This window comes from Pocillopora damicornis, chromosome 4 (genome assembly GCF_964200805.1).
Source record: "Pocillopora damicornis chromosome 4, jaPocDami1.2, whole genome shotgun sequence".
In the NCBI taxonomy this organism is placed as follows: domain Eukaryota; kingdom Metazoa; phylum Cnidaria; class Anthozoa; order Scleractinia; family Pocilloporidae; genus Pocillopora; species Pocillopora damicornis.
In genome coordinates this window covers 27,174,624-27,197,400 of record NC_142673.1, presented here as the reverse complement: position 1 = coordinate 27,197,400, position 22,777 = coordinate 27,174,624, and the positions used below count along the sequence as shown (strand labels likewise).

General features: G+C 38.9%; 1 protein-coding gene and 1 pseudogene across 1 annotated transcript; one reads left to right on the top strand and one right to left on the bottom strand.

The window, feature by feature from the left end:
* The window catches only part of LOC149047477 (uncharacterized), a 76,973-nt pseudogene that overhangs the window by 18,061 nt on the left and 36,135 nt on the right, over positions 1 to 22,777 (bottom strand).
* LOC149047479 (uncharacterized) lies at positions 375 to 15,656 on the top strand. Its single transcript, XM_089203533.1, has 22 exons — positions 375 to 490; positions 586 to 785; positions 1,534 to 1,605; positions 2,121 to 2,192; positions 2,833 to 2,892; positions 3,193 to 3,267; positions 3,487 to 3,561; positions 4,571 to 4,642; positions 5,296 to 5,370; positions 5,656 to 5,727; positions 6,068 to 6,133; positions 7,795 to 7,866; positions 8,011 to 8,082; positions 8,803 to 8,874; positions 9,281 to 9,352; positions 10,030 to 10,098; positions 10,318 to 10,389; positions 11,003 to 11,059; positions 11,606 to 11,814; positions 12,492 to 12,611; positions 13,022 to 14,536; positions 15,110 to 15,656. Exons 2-22 carry the CDS (start codon positions 610 to 612, stop codon positions 15,262 to 15,264), a joined length of 3,300 nt encoding a protein of 1,099 aa, XP_089059659.1. The 5' UTR covers positions 375 to 490; positions 586 to 609; the 3' UTR covers positions 15,265 to 15,656.

Genomic DNA, 22,777 nt, shown 5'->3' with positions numbered 1-22,777 from the left:
TGTTAGTATTGAATCAATATACCTCGTGTATCTTCCATAGCAAGTGTAGTGTTGAGAAAAATCGAATTTGAGAATACCTGATGATATGCTTGAACGCGTGCTCATAATTAATTTTAATGCTTCAGAGTTTCGAAAATTTTTGTGGTCTTCTGTTTTGGTAACCAGTTCCCGTGAAAGAAATCAATCAAATGATTACTCTAAAGGCAGAGGGCATAACCAGTTTAATATTGCCATATCTTTATGGTCTTCTCGTTTTATTATCTCATTTTATACTTTGGGGTTCATTAGCGTTTATGAACTTTTGTAGTTAGCAGATTGAAACCAGTGACTGTTTTTAGTAATATGCATTAACGCATACTCATAATTAATATTGATGTTTCAGAGGTACGAAACCTCTTGTTTCCGTGATATATGTGCCTTTGTTAACAGTTAACTTTGTGTCTCAAACAGATAGTGAGAATGCCTAACTGATATCTGGGAGGCGCACAAAGTAAGCTATGTTGCTTTTTAACGACGGATAACGGTTTTGAATAAGTCTGTTTATTAGTTATCTTGAAATCAGGATATTATAATTTACGTCGACAGCAAACCGCTCTGGCCACGGTAACGATGTTTACAGGTCTGATACAAGTCATCTTGCTCTTGGGGTTTGTAACACCATGTGAGAGTGACGTTTGCAGCCAAAAAATCTGTCAATGTACCAAGTTCGGTAGGACTCAACTGATAGTAAAATGTCGAGTTCATGGATTCATATCGACCGGAATCCCAAGCAATACAAGAGAACTGTAAGTGATAAAGAAACTTCGCCATCCGTCGCCCTGCAGGGCTTGTTATCGTCTCCTTTGTGTTCATATTTGTTACATGGCTAATAGTTGTTAGACACATCTTGGACAAAGGTAGCTTTCAATGTTGCAGACTTGAACGAGAGTAGATTTAAATGTTGCAGACTTGTTAAGGAGTCTTGGTCAGTGCCAAGACGAAAACACAAAGCAAAGATGATTTCCGAGCGAACCACAGGTGACCCAAGCTCATGTCTCGAGAAAAAGCAAACGATTAATTCATGAAAGAGTCAAGCTTTGTGTGACTCGGTGTTGATTTACGAGAGGAACCGTTAAGAATTTGAACACGTTATAAGGAATAATATGATATGAGGAACGAACTATGGTCGATTTACAATGATAAATATTTCGAAATATGAACCTTTTTACACGTAAAATCAATAAAAATTGCTCACACCTTGTGAGTTCGCAGTGGTTTCTGGCGATTTCTGCCATTTCAAGCTTGTTTTGCCATCACTGTTATTCCTGTCCAAACGAAAAAGGAGAAAGGAACAACAAACGCATAATTTGAAATTAATTATAAGAAAAGTGATACTAGACTGTGAAAAACACAATAATTGGATACTACGTGTCGATTTAGATCAAAATACTTTTAATTTAAATAATGCTAATTTATTCCTTTCGGACCTTACCTCCTCTAGAATTCAAAGTTATGTTTATTACCATCTTTACTTACATTTTAATTTCTACCCAGAGATCTTTCAAGTTGTTCGTTGAGCTTAATTACAGAAGACATCTTTAGGAACCTGACTGTCTTAAAGAAATTGTAAGTTGCAAATAAAAAAAAGAAATTAAAAGAATAACTGTAATTTTCCGTTCATGAGAAATTCGTATTGGATCGAGATGATTTGTCTTAAAGCAAATTACTTTTTCTTTTTTAAAAGATAAAAGAAAACTAACAGGAAACAGTGGTCAACATACTGCATATATCTAACATATTCAGAAGAAAAATTTATCGAAGTTGTGAAAAAGTTTGAAAATGGTCTTTAAATTTCCCCGAGCCATCTACAAACGCGAAGAAATAAAAAAGCTAACCATCTGATTACAGGGTACTGGGTACTCATTGATGGTTCAATTGTTGACTTACTATCTATAAGCTGGTAGATTTCGAACGTATTAGGTGATTTTAAGGATACTAATATCGTCCTTCTAATGATAGTAAAACAGAAAAGAGTAAGTAATCATATGTAATGGGAACGTTTGTCTTTTGAAAATTTTATGCTTAATCTTTCGAGAATCAATTAATTTTTTTTCTTTCATGAACTCTCTCTCTTTTTCTAGGGACTTATCAAATAATTCACTGCGACACATTCCTCAACACACTTTTCGCAATATGGAGAAACTGAAAATGATGTGAGGGAATTCGTAATGATTTAATTCAAAAAGTTTACAAAATGTGGTTGGCTAAAAAACGAGTTTTTTTTTTTCATTGTGATTTTTTTAGGCTGGTTAAAATAACTATCCTTGTAGAACTTACCACTATTTTTTATTTCTACTTTCAATAGCTTTAATGTGATAAACAACTATTCACCTAAGTGGGTGTGGCTAGAGGTGGATATTCACCGAGCCGTGAAAAGGTGCCACTGACACTAAAGTGAATAATTGATTTAGCTAGTATATAATAAAACAGTGAGATCGTTAAGTGCATCATTTTTTTGTCGAAGCGTGAGCGGGTGGTATTCTACAAACCTGCAATCTAATTAGTTTCAAGAGCGGGCAGTATTCTCTCATCTGGCTTGCTGACAGTTTGCGGTATCCTAACCGTTGCGTGTTCAGTCGCCGGGTACATCCTTAGCTTAGTTGCAAATTTTCATAACTATATAGTTCTGTCTGACGAACGTTCAGGCGCGAAACTCAGAGTAGCAGAGAATCGATGCGTCCTCTTTAATTCTTTAACTTATGTAAATTTTTTGCCATATATATACGGACAGATATATATCTCTTTCGTTTTTCCTACCTTCATCTCATGACATTTGTTATCATTTCTTCCCAGATATCTTTCCAAGAACTTAATTTCAGGGAGCTTTTACCTTCCAGAAAACGTTTCTTCTCTGTGAGTTATATTGTATTAAGTGCTTCTCAAAACTGTGTGCCACAATTAAAGTACATCAAGCTTAAAGGTTTACTTCTAAAATATTACTGAAAGCTTCTATTCTTCAAACATTATGAATAAAATGATAATGAGCCGCTTACATTGGGTCTTTCTTTCCTTTCCGTTGTCCTATTTTCTTAAAAAAAACCGTTAGATAGATATATAAATGCAAGAAACAGCGTGGTATAAATGAGGCTGGGTGAGTTATTTTAGCCCACTGTCTAACACTTATAAGTTGATTTAGATATTACATTTGTTTAGGAAAATCAGAGACAACTTACTATCAATTGCTGATGTGAATGTCATTCTTAAAGGATTAACACGGCTTCACACACTGTAAGTGTCATGTTTTAACTTGATTTAAAAATAACAAAAATATATATTTTCGAATGTTTAAGCATATAGTCGTTGGAGATATTCGCTAATTACTCGTTCATCCCAGTTCGCATCAGCAGTTCATCACAGTTTATAAGGAATGAAAATTTCACACCTCATATCGGCCTATATTTAATCAGCAGATAGTTGGAGCTCATTCCAAACGGTTTACTTTTACAGAGACCTCAGTGTAAATCTACTTGGACCTTCTCTGCCATCAGATATCTTCGCTGGGCTTGGAAGTATGAAATATCTGTAAGTCCAGTGGCTCCACAAATCACCAACTAATAAGAATTATCATATTGAACGTCTGTCTCACGATGTAGTGACATTCGAAGTAAATCCTAGCGTTTCATCTGTGCACATTTAGTTTAAGTCAGACGCCGAAGTCGATTGTTACCTCATGAAGCATTACACTCTGCCACGACTCTCTGTGGTATACTGTAATGTGGCAATTCTGCTGTTGTAATTCTTCATCGTTCCTTCCTGACTTTTGGAATCTCTGCTTGGTGGAGTCTTATCTGAATTGCCCGTTAAACTGTATATGTTTAATAGCAGGACTCGCAGTGAATGAGCTTTTTTTTCTTTGTCAAAGCAAGTTGTTTTCACCTACGAGCAGATGTTCCGTAGGACTTCGGAAGACTGTGCGAGTTGAGTGTCGACGCCAATAACAGCTGTTGAAAAGTAGTATTCGTAGAAAAGTTACACTCACATTCAAAATGACCATGTCGTTATATCGCTGTATTTATACACACGATTAATTACTACATAACCACCCTTTGTTGGCATATAAGTTATAAATAAGAATAATCGTTGCACTAAAAACTCTTAGCATTTGCTAGGTATTACCTTAAGCAATCTCCGAGAAAACTAGCTTGGTTGTTAAGTTTAACAAGTTAGTGTTGGGTTCACTTCTGAAGACAAATAGTTAAAGAAACAAATATTGTTCAACGATTCTATTTTTCTTTCTTCGACCTCGTGGTCCAATTTCTCGTCCCCCCGATGGTCACGTGACTAAAGTACTCTGGGGGCTGGGGTGGGGTTGCTGTCTACCCCTTACATTAGAAACAGTTAGTTTTGGCCCAACAGAGAAGCGTATTGAAATTTATAAAGAAATATTCCATTCTAACTGTCTAATTACGGTTACGCCGATATTTTTTTAAGAGTGCATTCTTCAATCAGTCAGTACGACCCTTTCAATATTTATATACCATTCCTCATTAAACTTCTCCACCACGCTGACTTTTTCATATTATTTTTGTAGTTCCATGACTACTTGCGACTTGGAAAATATCGTCAATGGAACTTTCCGAGCAATGAGACACCTACAAGTACTGTAAGTAGTATTTATCATTTTTTCACTTTTTTCTAAGATATTCATAAAGCATAAAACCTGGCATGTCTTGGAGAGTGTATGTCTAAATAGCTCATCAATTTCCTCTCCGCATATAAGAAATGAACAAAAAAACTTTACCGATTGCCATTTCTTCGATTTTAAAAAGGAACACCGACCGTTCACAAATTAGTAATAAATGCGCTAGGAATTCGTCTGTGCAAGCCACTGTCTTAGAGATAACTATGTAGCCAGGCCAAAATCGCACATGGGCTGATTTTTGAAGACAGAAATCCCTATTGGTGTTAAGAATACTTGTAATAATTATTTTTTGGGAGGAACTCCAAATTGTTTAAGCAGAGCAACAAAAGAGAGAAATGAAATGAGGAGGAAGCTAAAAATATTTACGTGGAGGAGTTCATCGTCGAAGTTTTAGCGAATTTGTTCAGAATTAGCAATGTTATTCTTTGTTATTCAATTTGTAATGTGCCAAGTCTGAGCTCAACAAAGGGAAAAGATCTGGTTCTCGGTTTTACATTGCGAACACTTAACTTGTCACATCTTTGACCTCGGACCACCACAGACAGGTCTTTCTGCGGTGAGATCAACCTGGAATAGGTGCATCACATTATTGTTTTAAATTTGTCCGTTTTCAGTGATCTGTCTTCCAATAAGCTGACTCGTATACACCGGGGCACAATGGCAGGACTTACGGATCAGCTCAAATATTTGTAAGTACATCGGTTGTGCGTTGCTGTTCTTTGCCTAGTACTGGGTAGTGCGGGTTTGAAAGGAATAACTGAACAGACCTCGGATATGGAAATCTTCTGTGTACTCAAGGTCCAAACCACGAGCAGCACCTCTTATAACTCGCGTACTTTATTTTTCTCATTTATTGAAATGTTGTACCCACCAAACGTAAATATATAAAACAACATAAATGCTTCTTCCCATCCCCTTCCCACCCTTAAATGCCTACTAGAAGATATCTCAATTCTCTTTATACTTGCGAATAGGTTCCTTCAAGGAAACGAGCTAGAGACAATAGGTGATGGTGTTTTAGAACAATTCAAAAACCTTAAAATATGGTAAGTGATTAAAAAAAAAACTTGCATAAAACAGGTAAAATGGCAAAGATTTCGTCAAGGAGCAGATTTAAATTGGCGCAAATAAAGAAAGATTTTTTAGCATGGCATAAAAAAAACCGTCACTCGTTGCAACGCGTCAATTTTGTTTCAGATAACACATATGCGATCACGACTACTAAATACAATACAAGTTACGATGGAAAACAAATGAAATAATTCGAAAAATACAAAATCACCGAGGAAGTAAACATTACAAGACAAACACAAAGAAGGAATGTTTGTGTATTGATCAGGGCTCATAATAACTCCTTTGTATTTTTTTGGTTGCTGGATCGTATAGGTCTATGGACAGCAACAAGCTGACATCTGTACCAGATTTGACAGGTCCGAAATATAACATTGAATTGTAAGTCGCTATTATGCCTTTGTCATACATGGCACCGTTTTTGGTGTCACGCGTCGAAACAAATCTTATCGTATGCATTCCTTTCGAGCAGCAAGGTGATCGTGTTGGCGATACAATTAACTCAAGATGAACTCGTCTCCACGACCAAACATGTAACGTTTAAATAAAAGACAATTTCAAATACATTCAAGAGCACCGAATATAGAGATCTTCTTCATATAACTGCAACTTGTTATTTCAACTCCGACAAAAAAAGAAAAATCCCATTCCTAAAAAATGCCTTCCTTCCACAAAAAATTCGAATTTAACCTTTAGCCGTGTTCACAAACTAAAGAAGAAACCTTCGTGAGAAATAAAACCGCAATCTTGTCAAATCCGGTTACCATGACGTCATTTTTGTTGATGGTTTCTTCAATAAAAGCGGCGAGGATATTTGTTTTCGAAACAGCAGAAATTCTGGCATCTACTATATATCTATGTATTAACACTGAAAACTTGAATCAATCTATCGAATGATCAATCCCTCAATTTATCTATCTCTCTAGAAAAGTGACAGTATCGACTAAAATAAAAATAGAAAAGAAGTTAGTGAGACTGAACGTCATACATGTGAGTGTGGCCAAACATGGGTGTTTTTTTTTTTTTTATCATCTTATTGAACCAGAACAGGAGCCCATTACTTGGAGCGTTCAACTCCCATACTGGACCAATGTCAAGGCGTTTTCACAGAACGGTTTAATTTTAAACTATCTTTTCGCGGAAAATAGGCTACTCGAGCTCACTTGGGTAATACGATCCATGAAACGCAAAGGAAAAAAATGGCGTCCCTATGTGGGGACGTCTTCATGTCAAAACTACGCAGATTCCGCCTTTCTTTTGCTGTATTCCAGTATTCCAATCCTTCCTTTCTATATATTACTTTATCCTGTGTAAATTTTTCACGCTTGCGAAAAAAATTCGCAGGAGCGCGGGTCATCGTTGTATTTTTATTTGTATTTTTTTTTTTTTTCGTGTTCTTCTGATTCTGGCCCCTCTAAAGAAGATTTCATGAAAAGAGTCCAAATTCCAGACGATGAAGAGGCGAAATGCCAGCGATGATGGAGAGCGCGGAAACAAGAAATTGCGTGAGCAAAGCTGTGCGAGTTGTCTTCATCTCAAGAATCTTCATCCACACAGTCCGTAAAGGAAATTTTGCGACGCAGGACTGAACAGAAGCGGGTGAAACAAAATGTTCAAATTCTCAACAGTTCCTCCCGTAAATTAACACCGAGTCACACAACATATGACGCTTTCATAAATTAATCGTTTGCTTTTTATCTAGACGTGAGCTTGGGACGCCTTTGTTCACACAAATCTGCACACTGACTATCGCAAGAAGCATTGCACCTCTCTGCTGTTTTTCTTTCGAAATATTAACGAGTAAAATTAGAAATTAACCATCTTGATTGGTCGCTGTGCTCTCGTGGGGAGTCCTAGCTCGCGGTAAATTCAAACTAAAAATAGATTTGTCTTTGAAAACGCCGTGACAAAAATACAGGGCAGTTGAAGGCTCCAAGTGATGGGCTCCTGACCAAAATTTAACTCAGCACAGGAGAATATATTCTCTCGATCAGCATAAGCAATTCGAACTTCACTTGATTAGACTCTTATGTTCGTCTCAGACGTTTAGGACACAATCGAATCACAGATTTATCGAGAATGGTCACATCTGGAGTTGGAAAACTTTATCAACTGTAAGTATTTGATCTATATTGAACTGAATGTTTCATTTTAGGTTATTTGCCATGAAACTAGCTTCTTTTCCTCTGGATGCCTTGGGTTATATTCAAGTATGCTCAAGCTCTACTCACGCTTGAAAATGTTGTTTTATTTTGTAGATTGTTGGACAACAATGAGATCTATCACCTTCCAGAAAACATTTTTCAGGATATTCTCGTATTCGGAAACCTGTGAGTAACAGAAACTACAACTGTAAGCGAAGTCACGCGTAATTACTTCCATTATTAAATTAGAAACTTTCACACGCCTACGGTACTAAACATGAGCAGGAAAATACATATTAGAGAACGAAAACTTATAAACAAACTAACAATAAAGAAAAAAGACAAAGCTGCTCCATAAAAACCTGACAAATTACCTAACATAATTATATAACATTACGCAACGGTGCAAACATCAATCACATGTTCACAATACAAAAAATGAAACCAATAAACATTGACAAGTAACACGCGAACTCAATACACAAAAAACAGTATGACAATAAGTTTCGCGATAAAAACAACCATGATGGAGCTGTGACTGTGTTTGGATAGTGTTACACAAAAAAGAAGCGCCACTTAATGTACAGAAAATACGGGTTTGAACTTTGAGTCACGCACTTTAATTGGGGATGGTTCTTCTTTAAACCCATTAACCCCTAACACTGACCTGCAAATAATTTCTCCTCACGATATCAGCCCATAATCAAACATAAAGGTCGTGAGAATAAAGGAAATGATCACTAATTCAGAGAGTTCATATTTTTGAACAGATTATCCTTGTGAGCATCTTAGGAAATGTCTAGAGAACAGTATAATGTCAGGGTGTAGAGGGTTAAATACGGCTTCCTTTAGGATTTTAGCGTCTATTTTCTTCACGATAACTTCATTTTTCTCGTCTTTCCATAGTGATTTGTCGTTCAACAACTTGCAGTCATTACCTGATAACGTGTTTGCTAAACTCAATCAACTGAACATTCTGTAAGTAAAAGGTGAAAACCAATGTAGAAAGTAATCAGCTCTCTTGCCCCAAATGGAACAATTCAATGAATTACTAGTCAGGTCGAGATTACTTAAACAACTGAGTGTGTAACCCAATAACCCAATTTTCTAAATGTTGGGGACAATCCTTGTTACTTGCCACCAAAAAGTTTGAAATAAATGCAATTCTTTTTTTTTTCAAAGGCAGGCTACTCGTGACATCCTTTTTTCCTGAAAAACTTATTGCAATTTCCAAGTGATGAAAAAACACCTATATTAAATGAAACAAACGAAATTGGACATAATATAGAATTTCGTGAAGGTTTATTTCCAGCGGCTCAGATAATAACCCGCTCCTGTTCTATGTTTGATATCTCAGGAGTGTTATATTTTTCCCTGTTTTTAGGATGCTAAACTTCAACAGGATCACTCACATTAATAAACACACATTCTGTGGACTTTCCGGTTTGACCACATTGTAGGTGTCCTCTATATATTTTTTTAAAGAGGCGTAGGTGAGGGGTTTAAATATCGTTTTTCATAAGCAGCTTAGAAGGTATAGTAGTTGTATAGTGGTTTTGTAGGTGACTGTGCTCGAAGAAGAGGCCTTTAAGCCCCTTTCCTCTAGGGGAGCCAGGGGTCATTGTCCCCAGAAAAAAAAAAAAAAATTGAAATCTGGACCTCGAAAGTATTATTTCCACAATTATGAACATCAAAAACTGTACTTTTTTATAATCGTCATCGACACCTTTGTAATTTGCAAGCTATTCCAAACCAATCAGAATGCTTCGCTGTGAGGTAAGAGGTCTGACGGACAGCGGTAGATCATCAGTTAATTGCTTTTACTGAAAGCCTGTCAGTACATCCACTTTAGTGTAGGAAATAAGAGAGTCGCTGTGCCGCATGTAAAAGGGTTTTTAGTCAGTTATATAAATGATAGTGTATTATTACTAATTACATGCTAAGATAGGAGTTTCATTTATGAGTTGCTTCGGTTTCTAAGATATATCCAGGTTTCCGTTAATCAGAAAAAGGGTTACCTTTCTTCTTTTCTCAATCAAAAACATTTTTATTGAGAATTAAACTACTTTCTTGCAATCAAAATTATTTTGATTGAGAAGAGAAGATCACCGAAACGTAATTTTTTTTCTGTAGGCTTCTTCACAGTAACGCAATCAAAACTATTGAAAGCAAGGCTTTTGACGGACTTGTAGTGGAGCAGTTGTGAGTAAATTTACGAATTGACTGATTCCCTTTAAAGCTCTGAAAAGAAGACAAATTTTATGAGCTGAACGTTTTCTTGTTTCTTGGGTCGGTTTTAGAAGAAAAGAACAAACATATTTGAAAATAATCCTACCCGCTATTTCTGACCGCTGATATCGGGAGCTTTTACAAAGTCTATCAAATCGTTTCTTGTGTAATGAGTAGATATTTTATTTTCAGAACCATATTTGATCATCCTTTCAGCTCATTACCAGATGGAATTTTCGACAAAATGACAAACCATACCAAAGTGTAAGTCAAGCCGTATGGCTTAAACACACGTTATATAGTATTTAAGCAGAAACTGAAGTTAGTAGTAGACTTCGAGATTATACTCACTCCAAGATGTACTTTGTATATTCTCCAGCTAACCTGGAAACTACCAACAGCTAAATTCTATAAGTTATCATAATCATTTTCAAACACACCTAAGAACACGAGACAAAATGACGTATATTTACCAAAAGGCGTGAACACCCTAAAAGCAGAAAAAACCTATTAGTATTATTATCATCTTTATAATCATTTTTATCGTCGTCGTCGTTGACATATTCATCATTATCGTTACAGTTATTGTGTTGTAGCTTTATTGGTATAGCCTATCTCGGGACGGTTTTCGCACCCTCAGTACTTCTCACTTCGAGTAATTTGAGGGGAGGAGGGGAATTATCGGGTAATGGTCTGTCACCCAATCCGAACGAAGAAGCAAAACCTCAAGTCACTCAAAGCTATGGAAACCTAAGTTTGTTTTGGTGACGTGGGCCTTTTGACTAATTACTAATTACCACCATTCTCATAATGATCACGTTGTCTTTTACATCCAATCAGTTTCGATTCAACTTATTCATAATCAAGTTGTTTACAGGTCATTGACGTGTAAAAATCTTCGTCAACTACCTCGGGGAAAATATGTGTCACAGATGTAAGTACGCCTTTTTTTTTTTTTTTTTTTTTTTTTCTTATACACCCTATAAAATCAGCTTCAACATTTTCCATTGATCTACACTATCGATTAAGCGGCTTCTTTGACTTAAAAAATTTTAATATGTGTAGTTATTAAAAGTTAGCCGTAGCATAAAATAAAGCCTTTCTTGGTATAGTCATGATACACTGCAAGTCCCAAAAATTGGTCAAGTGTCGTCTCTGCAAGACAACGTCGTCCAGTGCTAATTCCCCCCTGGCCTCTGTTGCGCCAAATTTACGACATAAATCTAAAATATGATGAATGTGGCAATTTTTTAAAGCTCGCATTTCGTAGAGCGCTTTTAACTATTAGCGCTTACCAGAGATGATCTCAAGGTTAGAGCGAATTCGGTCCTGCGCTTCACTGGGTTTAAACCTACCTCAAAACCCAATGTGAGCTTACGGGTAACTTGTCATCTCATTTCCAGGTCTCTCTTCTTGTGGGGGAACTTAAACTTTTTTTTCCAAGCGAGTATTTGATTTATTTTTATTATCCAATCCTTAGTGAGTGTGCTCCCTCGACATCTCTGTACCTTATTTTGGACAACGAGCTAAGTAACTTCAGATTTGGCTTTTCACGCTCAGGTTTTGTCTGCCACGACTGTGCAACTTATAAAAAACAAACTTTATCAAATATTTGTAAAAACTGCAGTCTCTGTCCAGTTGGTACCTACATGTATACTGATGAAAACCGCTGTGTAGACTGTCCTGCAGGTAATGAGAATGAACACCTATTTCATCGTTAATCATGGTAAAAAATGATATAAATGACAATATATGAGCGCTGTCTCTTCAAAGTATCCAACAGCGCTTTATATCATGATACTGAAAGTTATTTGATAAAATTATGAAGAATAGGATATAAATTAAAAATATATTTCAAGGAAAGGTCTAAGCCACTTAATTCAACTTTACAATATGTCAAATAAAAATTCGTTTAAAAATAAGGGCCTTAGGCTTCAATTTAAACGCTCTAACGACTTGCTCCTCTTCATAACCCATGGAAGAGGATTCCATAATACTGGTGCATTATATGAATAAAGCTATTTGACCACACAACCGAAGATTGTATATTGGTGTTACAAGTAAACTTTAAAAGAGGATTGCAAGGTTCTTACAGCTCCTGTGAGTAAATAGGAGCCGTATCATTTGATGATTTGAAAGTTAAAAGTAGAGTTTTATGATCGCTCTGCTCGGCCGCTGGAAGCAAATGTATCTTTCTCAACTTTCTCAATATTATAACCAAAAGCAGGCAACAAGAATAACTTAAAGATTGCACAAACAATAACATTTATAAAAATGTTTCTCCTCTGTAATTGTGTTTAACGATGAATATCTCCCAACTCACCCGTGGAGCTGAATCTTTGTTTTATGATATGATATCTTCACAGGTGGCTTTTATCAGGATGAAATGGGACAAGTTGAATATAAGAGATGCAGTAATGGTACCTTTGTTTCTGAACAGCAAAGTCCTGGAACCACAGCTGCCGACTGCGTGGCTTGTCCATATGGTAAGTACAGTGTTCGCTTTGGGCAAACTTCACCTTTTTCGATTAAAATAGGCTCTGGGTGACACTGAGTTTTAATGAAAGAACTGTCACAACGACGTCTTTAACACATAGCAGTCATTGTCATCAATTTTGGTTCTCACATTATCTACACAGAACAAAGTCAACTGGAGTGGACTATCAGAAACTCTTTTTAGACAACAGAAAGATGAACACAGATTACTCGCTTAATTTTAGTTGTTGATGTTGCTATCTATTTTAAGCGAAATCCAGAGATATCTCGTTCTAAAGTATATCCCTTTAATTCACTAGTGAAATCTTATTTCTTGGTTGACTCAGAGAATGAATTCGTGGACAAGCCTTTTGACGAATGCTTTATTATTATTGGTAAGAAAGGAAAAATTCTTTCCCAGGTACGATCTCCAACGAGACTGCTGAATATCGTGCATGCAGATGCCTACACAACTTCTATCGGTTAGATCGTTTTGGCCCGTGCTCAGCATGTCCACCAAACGGTTTTGTTTGTAAGAAAGATACAGCAATACTTGCTCCTGACTACTTCTGGAAATGGACAGACCATTCTGAAAAAGAACGTTTCAGGGGTTTTGTTAACAATATTCATTCTTTTGGATCAGACTACAACAAGTCATATACCACGTTCGATACTTCACTTCCGAAGCCACTTAAATGTCCCCATGCAAAGTCCTGCAAGGGTGGAATTGACTCAGAATGCCATCAAGGATATCAAGGGACTTTGTGTGCAACCTGCTCTGAAGGATTCTATTTTCGCTTCAACTCTTGTTTGAAATGTCCCCGGTTACCTGTAACAATAACTTCATCCATCTTGGTAATTGCTCTTTTTGTTGCTGTATTTCTAATGGTTCTGTGGGGTGACTCCAAACGTGCAGAGGACAACCGGACAGTTGCAGATGTTATCATGTCGTGCTTTAAGATTGTGATTGGTTTTTACCAAGTTATTGCCGGTATTTTCTCGGCATTGGCGAAAGTCCAGTGGCCAGTCATTCTGATCTCAACGGAGAAGGTTCTAAAACTGTTTGAAGGGAACATCTTGCAGTTTGCCCCTCTAAGTTGCATTCATACTTCTCTACGGCTTGATGAGCTTGGAAAGTTCACGATGATTGTTGTTATAAATGTCTCACTCGTTGGCTTGATTTTCTTGTATCTCTTTCTTAAAAAGCGCTACATCATGAATAAGGAGGACCTTGGCGAAGACCAGAAAGTAATGGAAGTTAAGAGTCTGAAGAAATCTTGCTATCGAAACATTTTCCTATTGTTGTCGACGACCTACCCTACGACGAGCAAATCGATTATTCAGATTATACCTCTTCCTGGTGCATGTGTAGAGACTTGTTTCACAGACGACAAGAGCGACTGCATCTTCCTGCTGAGAGCTGACCACTCCGTCCAGTGTTTCACTCCTCGCCACAGCTTGTATTGGCTCATGGCTTCAATTTTGGCATTATATCCCGTGGGATTTCCACTTCTGGCTCTGTTTCTCACTTACAAGTATCGCGAGTCCCAGGAAAACGAAGCGATTTCTTTCGGACTCAGAGTGTTCTTTGAAAATTACAAGAAGAAATTTTGGTTTTGGGAAATTACCGAGATGTATCGCAAGCTGATTCTAATCTCGTTCATTTTTCTGTTTGGATCAAAGAGCCTCTCTCAAATCGGTCTTACACTTCTGACAGTTAGTGTCTTTGGAGTTATCTACACCTTATTCCGACCGATCAAGAATAGGTTTGAAGACTGCTTGCAAACTTTTGTTCTTTGGATCATTTTCTTTGACGTTTGTCTTGGTGCTGTTTACACAAACTGGGATGAGAGTCAAGGAGAGGGCAAGAACGACTCCATCTTTGTAAATGTCGTGTTCGTGGTCCTTAACGCCTCTGTACTGTTGGTTGCCATTGGTAAGTCACCATGCTGCTCTACTTCATTCAATGTGCATTTTATTCATTTGCCAAATAAAAAAAGGAAAGATAGCGTGGATTGTGGTGGTTTTCTCGATTCCTCAGATTTTTCGTTTTCCGCGCAGTGAAAGGATAAAATCATAAAGTAGCCATATCCTGGTTATTTAGGATATTTGACTCTGTATAACACTGGCTCACACAACTGTAACCTTAAAACAGATCGCGATGTTCAGTTAATTCTTCTCTCAGCTTAACTCTTACTGTAAGTGGAACTTTTAGACCTTGTTATCCTGACAGCTGAGTTATTTTCTCTATTCATGTCCTGTAGTGTTCCAACATTAGAAAACTGCGAGTTACAGATGGAGTATGATGAATATTGAGATCCTAAAAAGAAATCCAAACCACTGTGCTAACGAAATGTCAACACCCATTCTCAAAACGCTTCTTAGCTAGAGCGGAAACAAAGACAAATTTCCGAAAAAAGGGACACCTTACCTTTTTAACTCCTTCGTGCAAGATTTCAATTACATGTATAAACGATGAACTCTGTCTTTTTTTTTTTCTACCTTACAGGAAAAGGAATTCGACACGTGAAGTCAATTTGGAAGTACATTACCTTCAACCCGATCCGATGTTTCATTTTCCTTTGCGAAGGAGTATCACGTAGAGTGGTCAAAAGAACAGGAACATCCGATGAACTTGCATACTTCATTGAAGAAAGCAACTGAAGAACTTCATGAAAATATTTGTCTTAAAACTACTTTTCTATGGCTGATGAAATATCTCGCTTTAAATGGCTTAAACATTTAGAACTTTCTTTGATATCTCTCTGGCTATTGTGAGACTTCTGGATGACATTTCATTGTAACTAAAGGCACTATGGCGGCTCCCGCAAAGGCTGTGTTATTCAAAACGCAAAGAGTAATTCTTTGAGTCTTTAATTTAAATTGAGATAATAAATTAGTTTTTAAAATAATAAGACAGGTTATTTTTTAGTCAAAAAATGTAATAATAACAACGTTCTGGTTAGTTAAAAATTTGAACCCCTCGCACTTTCGAGCATTTATGACTTTGACGCATCATATATGTTTAAGTAATAAAGCACACTTTCTATCAGTTAGCCGGGGTAATGGCTTCTGAGTTTATTTCTCTCTATGAATTTTTTTCATCAAGTCATCAGAAACCTTTATTGGTTTGAAGCATATGAAAACCAGAAATGGCGTGGTACCTTAAATTTGGACAAATTCAGGACTGTACCATGGATATTAAATAAGCACGGCTTTGCTCTTTTTTTAAAACTTTCTCTATGTTCAACCTCACGCCACTAGTCTGCTCTTTTTTAAAACTGATTTGAAAAGGTTAACTTTCAGATCAGTATTTTTCCAGTGCCTCGTTGATTAATTAAAGCTCGTGGAGGTTAAATATTTTTCTCCTTTTACAACGAGCCAGATTTTTCCCCTATGTCTTTTCATCGGCAGCAGTAAGGAAATGCGTTTGGGGATGAATTGAGGAATGTCGCAGTCTCGGCTAGTGGGTATAACAGATAATGTTAAAATGCATCATTTTCAATCACTATATCAGCCAAGGAGGTTGCGATGAGTATTGAATTACAAAGCAAAAGCACGCTGGTGATATACGCCACAGTTCGTGCCATATGCTTCATGCGTTTCTTTTTTCCAAAGTTGGCGGCTGTTGCGTGGAACAGCTTTCACTGTCACGCGCGTTAATATTGTTTTGACTTTGCGCGTGTGAATTGATTGCGGGAGTGGAGCTATTATATTGTTTAGCAATATGAAGAAGAAACACGAGAAGAAAGTGGAGAAGAGACAGTGTTTTCTTGCTGAAGCTATCGTAAATGTTTTTATAAAAATGAGATATCATAAATATGATTTCAAAAAACTGTTTAATCTAGAAATGTTTGACCGCTCTCATGTCCATGGGGAACGAGCATCAAAAGCACACACTTTATGATAGGAATAAAATATTTCCGCACTTTTGTAAATAGTGCGATGAAAGTAGAAAATAGATCAGAGCATGCGCTTATCACAAGTCTCAAATTTCATATGGAAAGTTAACCTCGGTAAAGAAATATAAATTAGTTTGCCTTTTGATGAGGAAATGACTTTTTAACGGGTCGGCAATGATAACCATGCAGCTGTCATGAACTGCACTGAGACATCGCGGAATCACGATAAATGGTGAGCGTTCGACTGCATTGGGATTATTCATGAAGTTTTTCATGAATGGAAAAAGCGCTCATTCTCTCTTTTCCTTTCCAATCAGCACACACCACCGAATCTAAAGTAAGCTATGCCATGCAACAAATTAAAAATCCCTGAAAAGCACAAAGCCTTCCGCTTTTATTTCATCTGCAACAAACGGCCCTATGCTGCGAATATGGATGATATTTTGTCACGAAAAATTTTTTATTTCCTTTGAAACTTAGGACGTGGTGAACTCTAAGAGTATTATTTACTGAGCATTACTTAAAAGAATGATTTTAATCATAAACCGATAGTACTCCCACCGAACAGAAGCCGAAAAAAGAAAAACTCCTCTAATATAAAGACAAGGTAGTCGATATGGTTGCATAGTCAGTACTTTCAGGCTTTTCCTTGCTTAATTATTCGGAGCGGTGATTAACGCAAGGGAGGTAGTACGCGCACTAAAAGCGAAAAAATTAAACAGCGGATTAGATTCCCTCCAAAGGTTCGTGCTTAAGAAAATAGATGTACAGGCAAGTTAATTTTTTCGGTCAGCAGATCATAAGGAGGTGTATCTTTAAGCGTCATACAGTATCGAGAGTTTTACGAGTGAAGTTTCAAGGCTTGTGTTAGAAGTTTTAATAAACATAAACAAAATTATCAGCGCATGGACCACCGTGGAAACGCAATAGTTTCACTTATTTAACTTTCCAATTGTGATAACTTTTTTTTGCCAAATTTAAACTACACATTCTAAATATACCTAGTCGAGAAGATTTCTAGTTGGACATTTTTACATTGTATTCTTTATTTCAATACTTTATCAGGTGAAATCTGCTAAATTTAGCTAGTTTTTATTGTGTAACCTTGTGGAACATCTAATTGAAAAAGAACGTGTTGAGGCTCCAAACTCAACTTGAGAAGTGTCAAAAATATATGACTTCTACTGAAAAAAAGGAAAAACAAGTCAGATACAAGCTAAGGGGGACAAGATCTGCTTCCTCAAAACTGAAACAGAAATTGCAAGGCAACAGTGAAATCGCCATAAAGGGGTATTCCCACAAAGGAAGAGAAGAGAGGCACATAGTGGGTGATCACACCTGGTGTCCAATAGAGAGCAAGCCAAGAGCTTATGTCCTTGCAAACAGCCTAAGAGGAAGTGGGAAAACACCAGTCTGATGTAGATTACCATGTTATAAAAAATGAACATGACATTACCGATGTTTCGGGGTTGGTTGGGGACAATGCCTCTGTTGTGTTGTCGAAATTGTTATAGTTTGTACTTTGTACCGAGTCACGTGACTGGGAGTAAAAGGGCACTTGAAGTTCTTGAATGAATGGCGTCGTTTGGATCTTTTACGCTCGCCGATAAATAACACAACATGGTGTCAGGAGTGGGATCCTGAGTCCCTTGACGAGAAGAATAACTGGATAGTCGAGGCCCTTAGAGGAAAATACAGGAGAGTTCTTCGAGGTCACTCGAGCGAAGCTAAATATTGACAAAAGAGAAATTGTTCGCCGCGACAGCAGAAGAAACCCGGGAAGTAAGCGTACTACTGTTCTGGAGGAATCATGGCTAATAAGATTACTGCACCCGAAATGTTCGATTTCAAAAAGCCAGACGAGTGGGAGAAATGGATTCGTCGGTTTGGTCGGTATCGGATGGCGTGTGATCTACACAGAAAAAGCGAAGAAATCCAAGTAAACACGTTGCTATACGCGATGGGCGATGCCGCCGACGATGTTATGACTACATTTGTGTTTGGCGATGAGGGAGACCGGCTAAAATACGACAAAGTAAAGGAAAAGTTCGACCAGTATTTCCTAGTCAGGAGAAATGTCATTTACGAACGAGCGAAATTCAACCAGCGAACCCAGGCTGACGAAACTGCCGAGGAATTCATCACATCGCTTCATTGCTTGGCCGAGCATTGCAATTTTGGCGCCCTGAAAGAAGAGATGATTCGGGATCGTATTGTGGTGGGAGTTAAAGATGCTACACTAAGTGAGAAGATGCAGTTGGAATCGACTTTGACTCTTGAAAAAGCTGTGAAAATGGCCAGGGAAAGCGAGTCAGTCAAGAAACAACAAGAAGTCATTAGGAGTGGTCAGCGGTCGACATCCACCGAAATCGATGAGATTGGAGCCAAATTCAGAGCACAGTTGCAGAAGTTTCCACCAAAGAAACGTGGAGGTGTCGTTGGTGCTAGAGATAAGTCAAACCCCAGTGGCTGTTTACGATGTGGATTATCTGCAAATCACACCAGAGGGAATTGCCCTGCACTTAATTCTGTTTGTCATAAATGTTCCAAGAAAGGTCATTATGCCCGAGTATGCATGTCCCAACAGGTTGAAGAAGTTGTAACCGAGGATCAGTTTTCTGAGGATCCAGATTCCAGTGTGTTTCTTGGAGAAATTGGTGTTGACAGCATGCATGCACATCCGTGGAAAGCTGAAATCCTGGTAAATGGTTGCCCAGTTAGTTTCAAGCTTGATAGTGGGGCTGATGTTTCTGTCATATCAGAAAAGACTTTTGGTCTTTTGTCAATTCAGGAAAAGCTCCGTCCACCCGATAAGAAATTGTATGGCCCATGCAAAGTACCACTGTTTTGCAAAGGTAAATTTACAGCATCCCTTACGCATAACCTGCAATGCTGTGCTGACGAAATTTATGTGGTTCCTGGCCTTGAGCAGTCCTTGTTGGGAAGAAGCGCGTGTAGCCGGCTCGGGACAATTGCTAGAATCTCTGGTGTTGACTCAAAGGACAGCAACTATGAGAAGAGATTCCCCAGCTTGTTTCAGGGGTTAGGATGCATGGATGGTGTTTACGAGATCAAGCTGGATGAATCAGTCACTCCATTTAATCTGTGTACCCCAAGGCGTATTCCTATTCCTTTACTACCTCAAGTGAAGAAGGAGCTTGAGCGCATGGAGCAAATGGGAGTGATAGAACAGGTCGATCAACCTACCCAGTGGTGTTCTCCGATTGTTGTTGTGCCCAAAAGGAATGGCAGTGTCAGAATTTGTGGTGACTTTGTCCAGTTAAATAAGGCTGTTCAGAGAGAGGTCCACCAAATGCCAACAACTGAACAAACTCTAGCCAAACTGTCTGGCGCAAAGATTATGTCTAAGCTGGATGCAAATAGTGGATTTTGGCAGAGGAAGTTAGGTGAGAATTCAAAGCTGTTTACCACTTTTATCACACCATGGGGAAGGTACTGTTTCACAAGACTACCCTTCGGTATTTCTTCAGCACCCGAGCACTTCCAGAAAGCGATGCAGAGGATCCTAGAAGGTCTCGATGGGGTGGAGTGTCAAGTTGATGACATCTTAGTATTTGGAGAGACCCAAGAGCAGCATGATAAGAGGTTGATTGCAGTACTGGAGCGGTTAGCAGATGCTAATGTTACCCTTAACCTGGAGAAGTGCAAGTTCTCAACAGATAAAGTGGAATTTCTGGGGCACGTGATCGGCAAAGATGGAGTGCAAATCGACCCCACTAAGGTGGAAGCTGTCGCACAGATGGGGGAACCAACTGACATTGCACAATTAAGGCGGTTCCTGGGCATGGTCAATCAAGTAGGGAAGTACATTCCTAACCTGGCGGACATGACAAAGCCACTGAGGGATCTTCTGAGTAAGAACAATGCATGGCTCTGGACTGGGGCTCAGCAGGAAGCATTCAATGCCGTAAAGAAGGCCCTAGTCTCTACGCCAACACTAGCCCTCTATGATCCAGCCAAAGAGACAAGGGTATCATCGGACGCTTCCTCGTTTGGTCTTGGAGCGGTTCTCACCCGAGCCCAAGAGGATGGCGGTTGGAAACCCGTTGCATTCATATCCAGGGCATTGACGCCAACAGAACAGAGGTACGCCCAAGTAGAGAAGGAGGCCCTAGCAGTGACATGGGCATGCGAAAGGTTATCGGACTACCTCATCGGTAAGCCATTTCATATTGAAACGGACCACAAACCATTAGTTCCCCTCCTGGGGTCAAAGAACTTAAATGAGATGCCACCAAGAATTCAGCGTTTACGAATGAGGCTGCTCAGATTCCAGTATTCCATCTCACACGTTCCAGGCAAGAGTTTGACAACAGCAGATGCTCTCTCAAGAGCTCCGATAAACCAAGAGCAGCAGTCAGGCTTACAAGAAGAAGAAATAGCCCTGTATGCGCACAGTGTTTTGAGTGAAATTCCAGCCAGCGACAGACGTCTGGAAGAGATAAGGGAACGCCAAGAGGAGGATGAAGTATGCCGACAACTTACAGCCTACTGCCAACTTGGCTGGCCAGAAAAAGATAGAGTTCCGGAGGCACTAAAAGGGTACTGGAGTGAGAGAGGAGAAATTACCTTAGTTCGTGGATTACTTCTGAAGGCTTCCAGAGTCATCATACCGTCCTGCATGAGGATAGAGATTCTTGATCGCTTGCATGAAGGCCATCAGGGCATCACACAATGTCGCAGCCGTGCCAAGATGTCTGTGTGGTGGCCAGGCCTTAGTAGGCAGATTGAGGATATGGTTCAGGGATGCCGCAAATGCGCAGAACACCGATCTTTCCGAGCAGAACCCCTTATTCCTTCAGTGGTTCCAAACAGGCCATGGCAGATCATCGGAACAGATTTGCTTCAGCTAAAGGGCCGCACCTATTTGCTGGTCGTAGATTACTTCAGCCGATACATTGAGCTGGCCTTGCTTTCATCATCCCAGACTTCGCAAGATGTCATTCAGGCGCTGAAATCTATGTTTGCGAGACATGGAATCCCAGACTCTGTCAGATCTGACAATGGTCCTCAGTATAGTTCAGCTGAATTCATCAAATTCGCAAAGGAATGGGGATTTGCAAGTGTGACAAGCAGTCCAAAGTACCCCCAATCAAATGGGATGGCTGAACGGGCGGTGCAGACCGCAAAGTATGTCCTGAAGAAGGAGGATGATCCTGCTAAGGCGTTGCTTGCATATCGCTCAACACCATTAGAGAATGGTTACAGTCCAGCTGAGCTTCTGTTTGGTCGAAAGATAAGATCCAGAGTTCCACTTGCTGCGGTGGAGCTGAAACCCGGTTGGCCTGATTTGTCTATAGTCCGAGGTAGAGAGGAAGTTCGAAAGCAAGAGCAAAAGGCTTACTTTGATTCTCATCATGGCGCAAGAGATCAAAAGAAGATTCCTGTGGGAACCGAGGTTTGGATTCGAGACATGAAAGTTCCAGCGACCGTGACTCAAGAGGCTGAGACACCTCGTTCATACATTGTTAGCAGCCCCAGAGGAACTATCAGACGGAACCGGAAGGACCTTACTCCGCTGTACCCTAGCAGTCCTGATCTGAGCAAGCAAGGTCCTAGCTTTCCTGATTCGAGCAAGCAAATTCCAGAGGCGATCAAGTTGGATGTTCCGGCAGCTGCTTGTGCAGCTGGTGCAACCACAACTAGATCTGGGCGAGTAGTCAGTGCTCCCAGAAGATTGGACTTGTGACTGTGCGGGATAAATTTATGAATTGAACAGTCCGATCTCTATGCTTTATGTTATAAGTTAAATCAAACTTTATTACGTTCATGTTTAGTAGTTTTGGCTTCTCCCCGTAGTTTTTAAAGGGGGAGATGTTGTGTTGTCGAAATTGTTATAGTTTGTACTTTGTACCGAGTCACGTGACTGGGAGTAAAAGGGCACTTGAAGTTCTTGAATGAATGGCGTCGTTTGGATCTTTTACGCTCGCCGATAAATAACACAACAGCCTCTAGCCAAAAGGGAAAAGTAAACGGCCTTTTAGCTAATAACGCCAGAATTTTTGGAAAGGAGATATTTTTTGTAGGATGCTACCCACATGTACTAAACATTATGCTGAGAAGAATGTGCCAGGCCGGGTTTGGGGCCAAGGGTGACATGAGCAACCCGTATGTTTTAGTTACTCTATAAAATATCTTGGCACCATCATAAGCGTCCAAGCCAATACAAGGTTATGTATATTTTTCTTGGTATTCAAAGTAAAAATACACCCCTTCCTCAGACATTAATTGACACAAGGTGGACATATTATCAT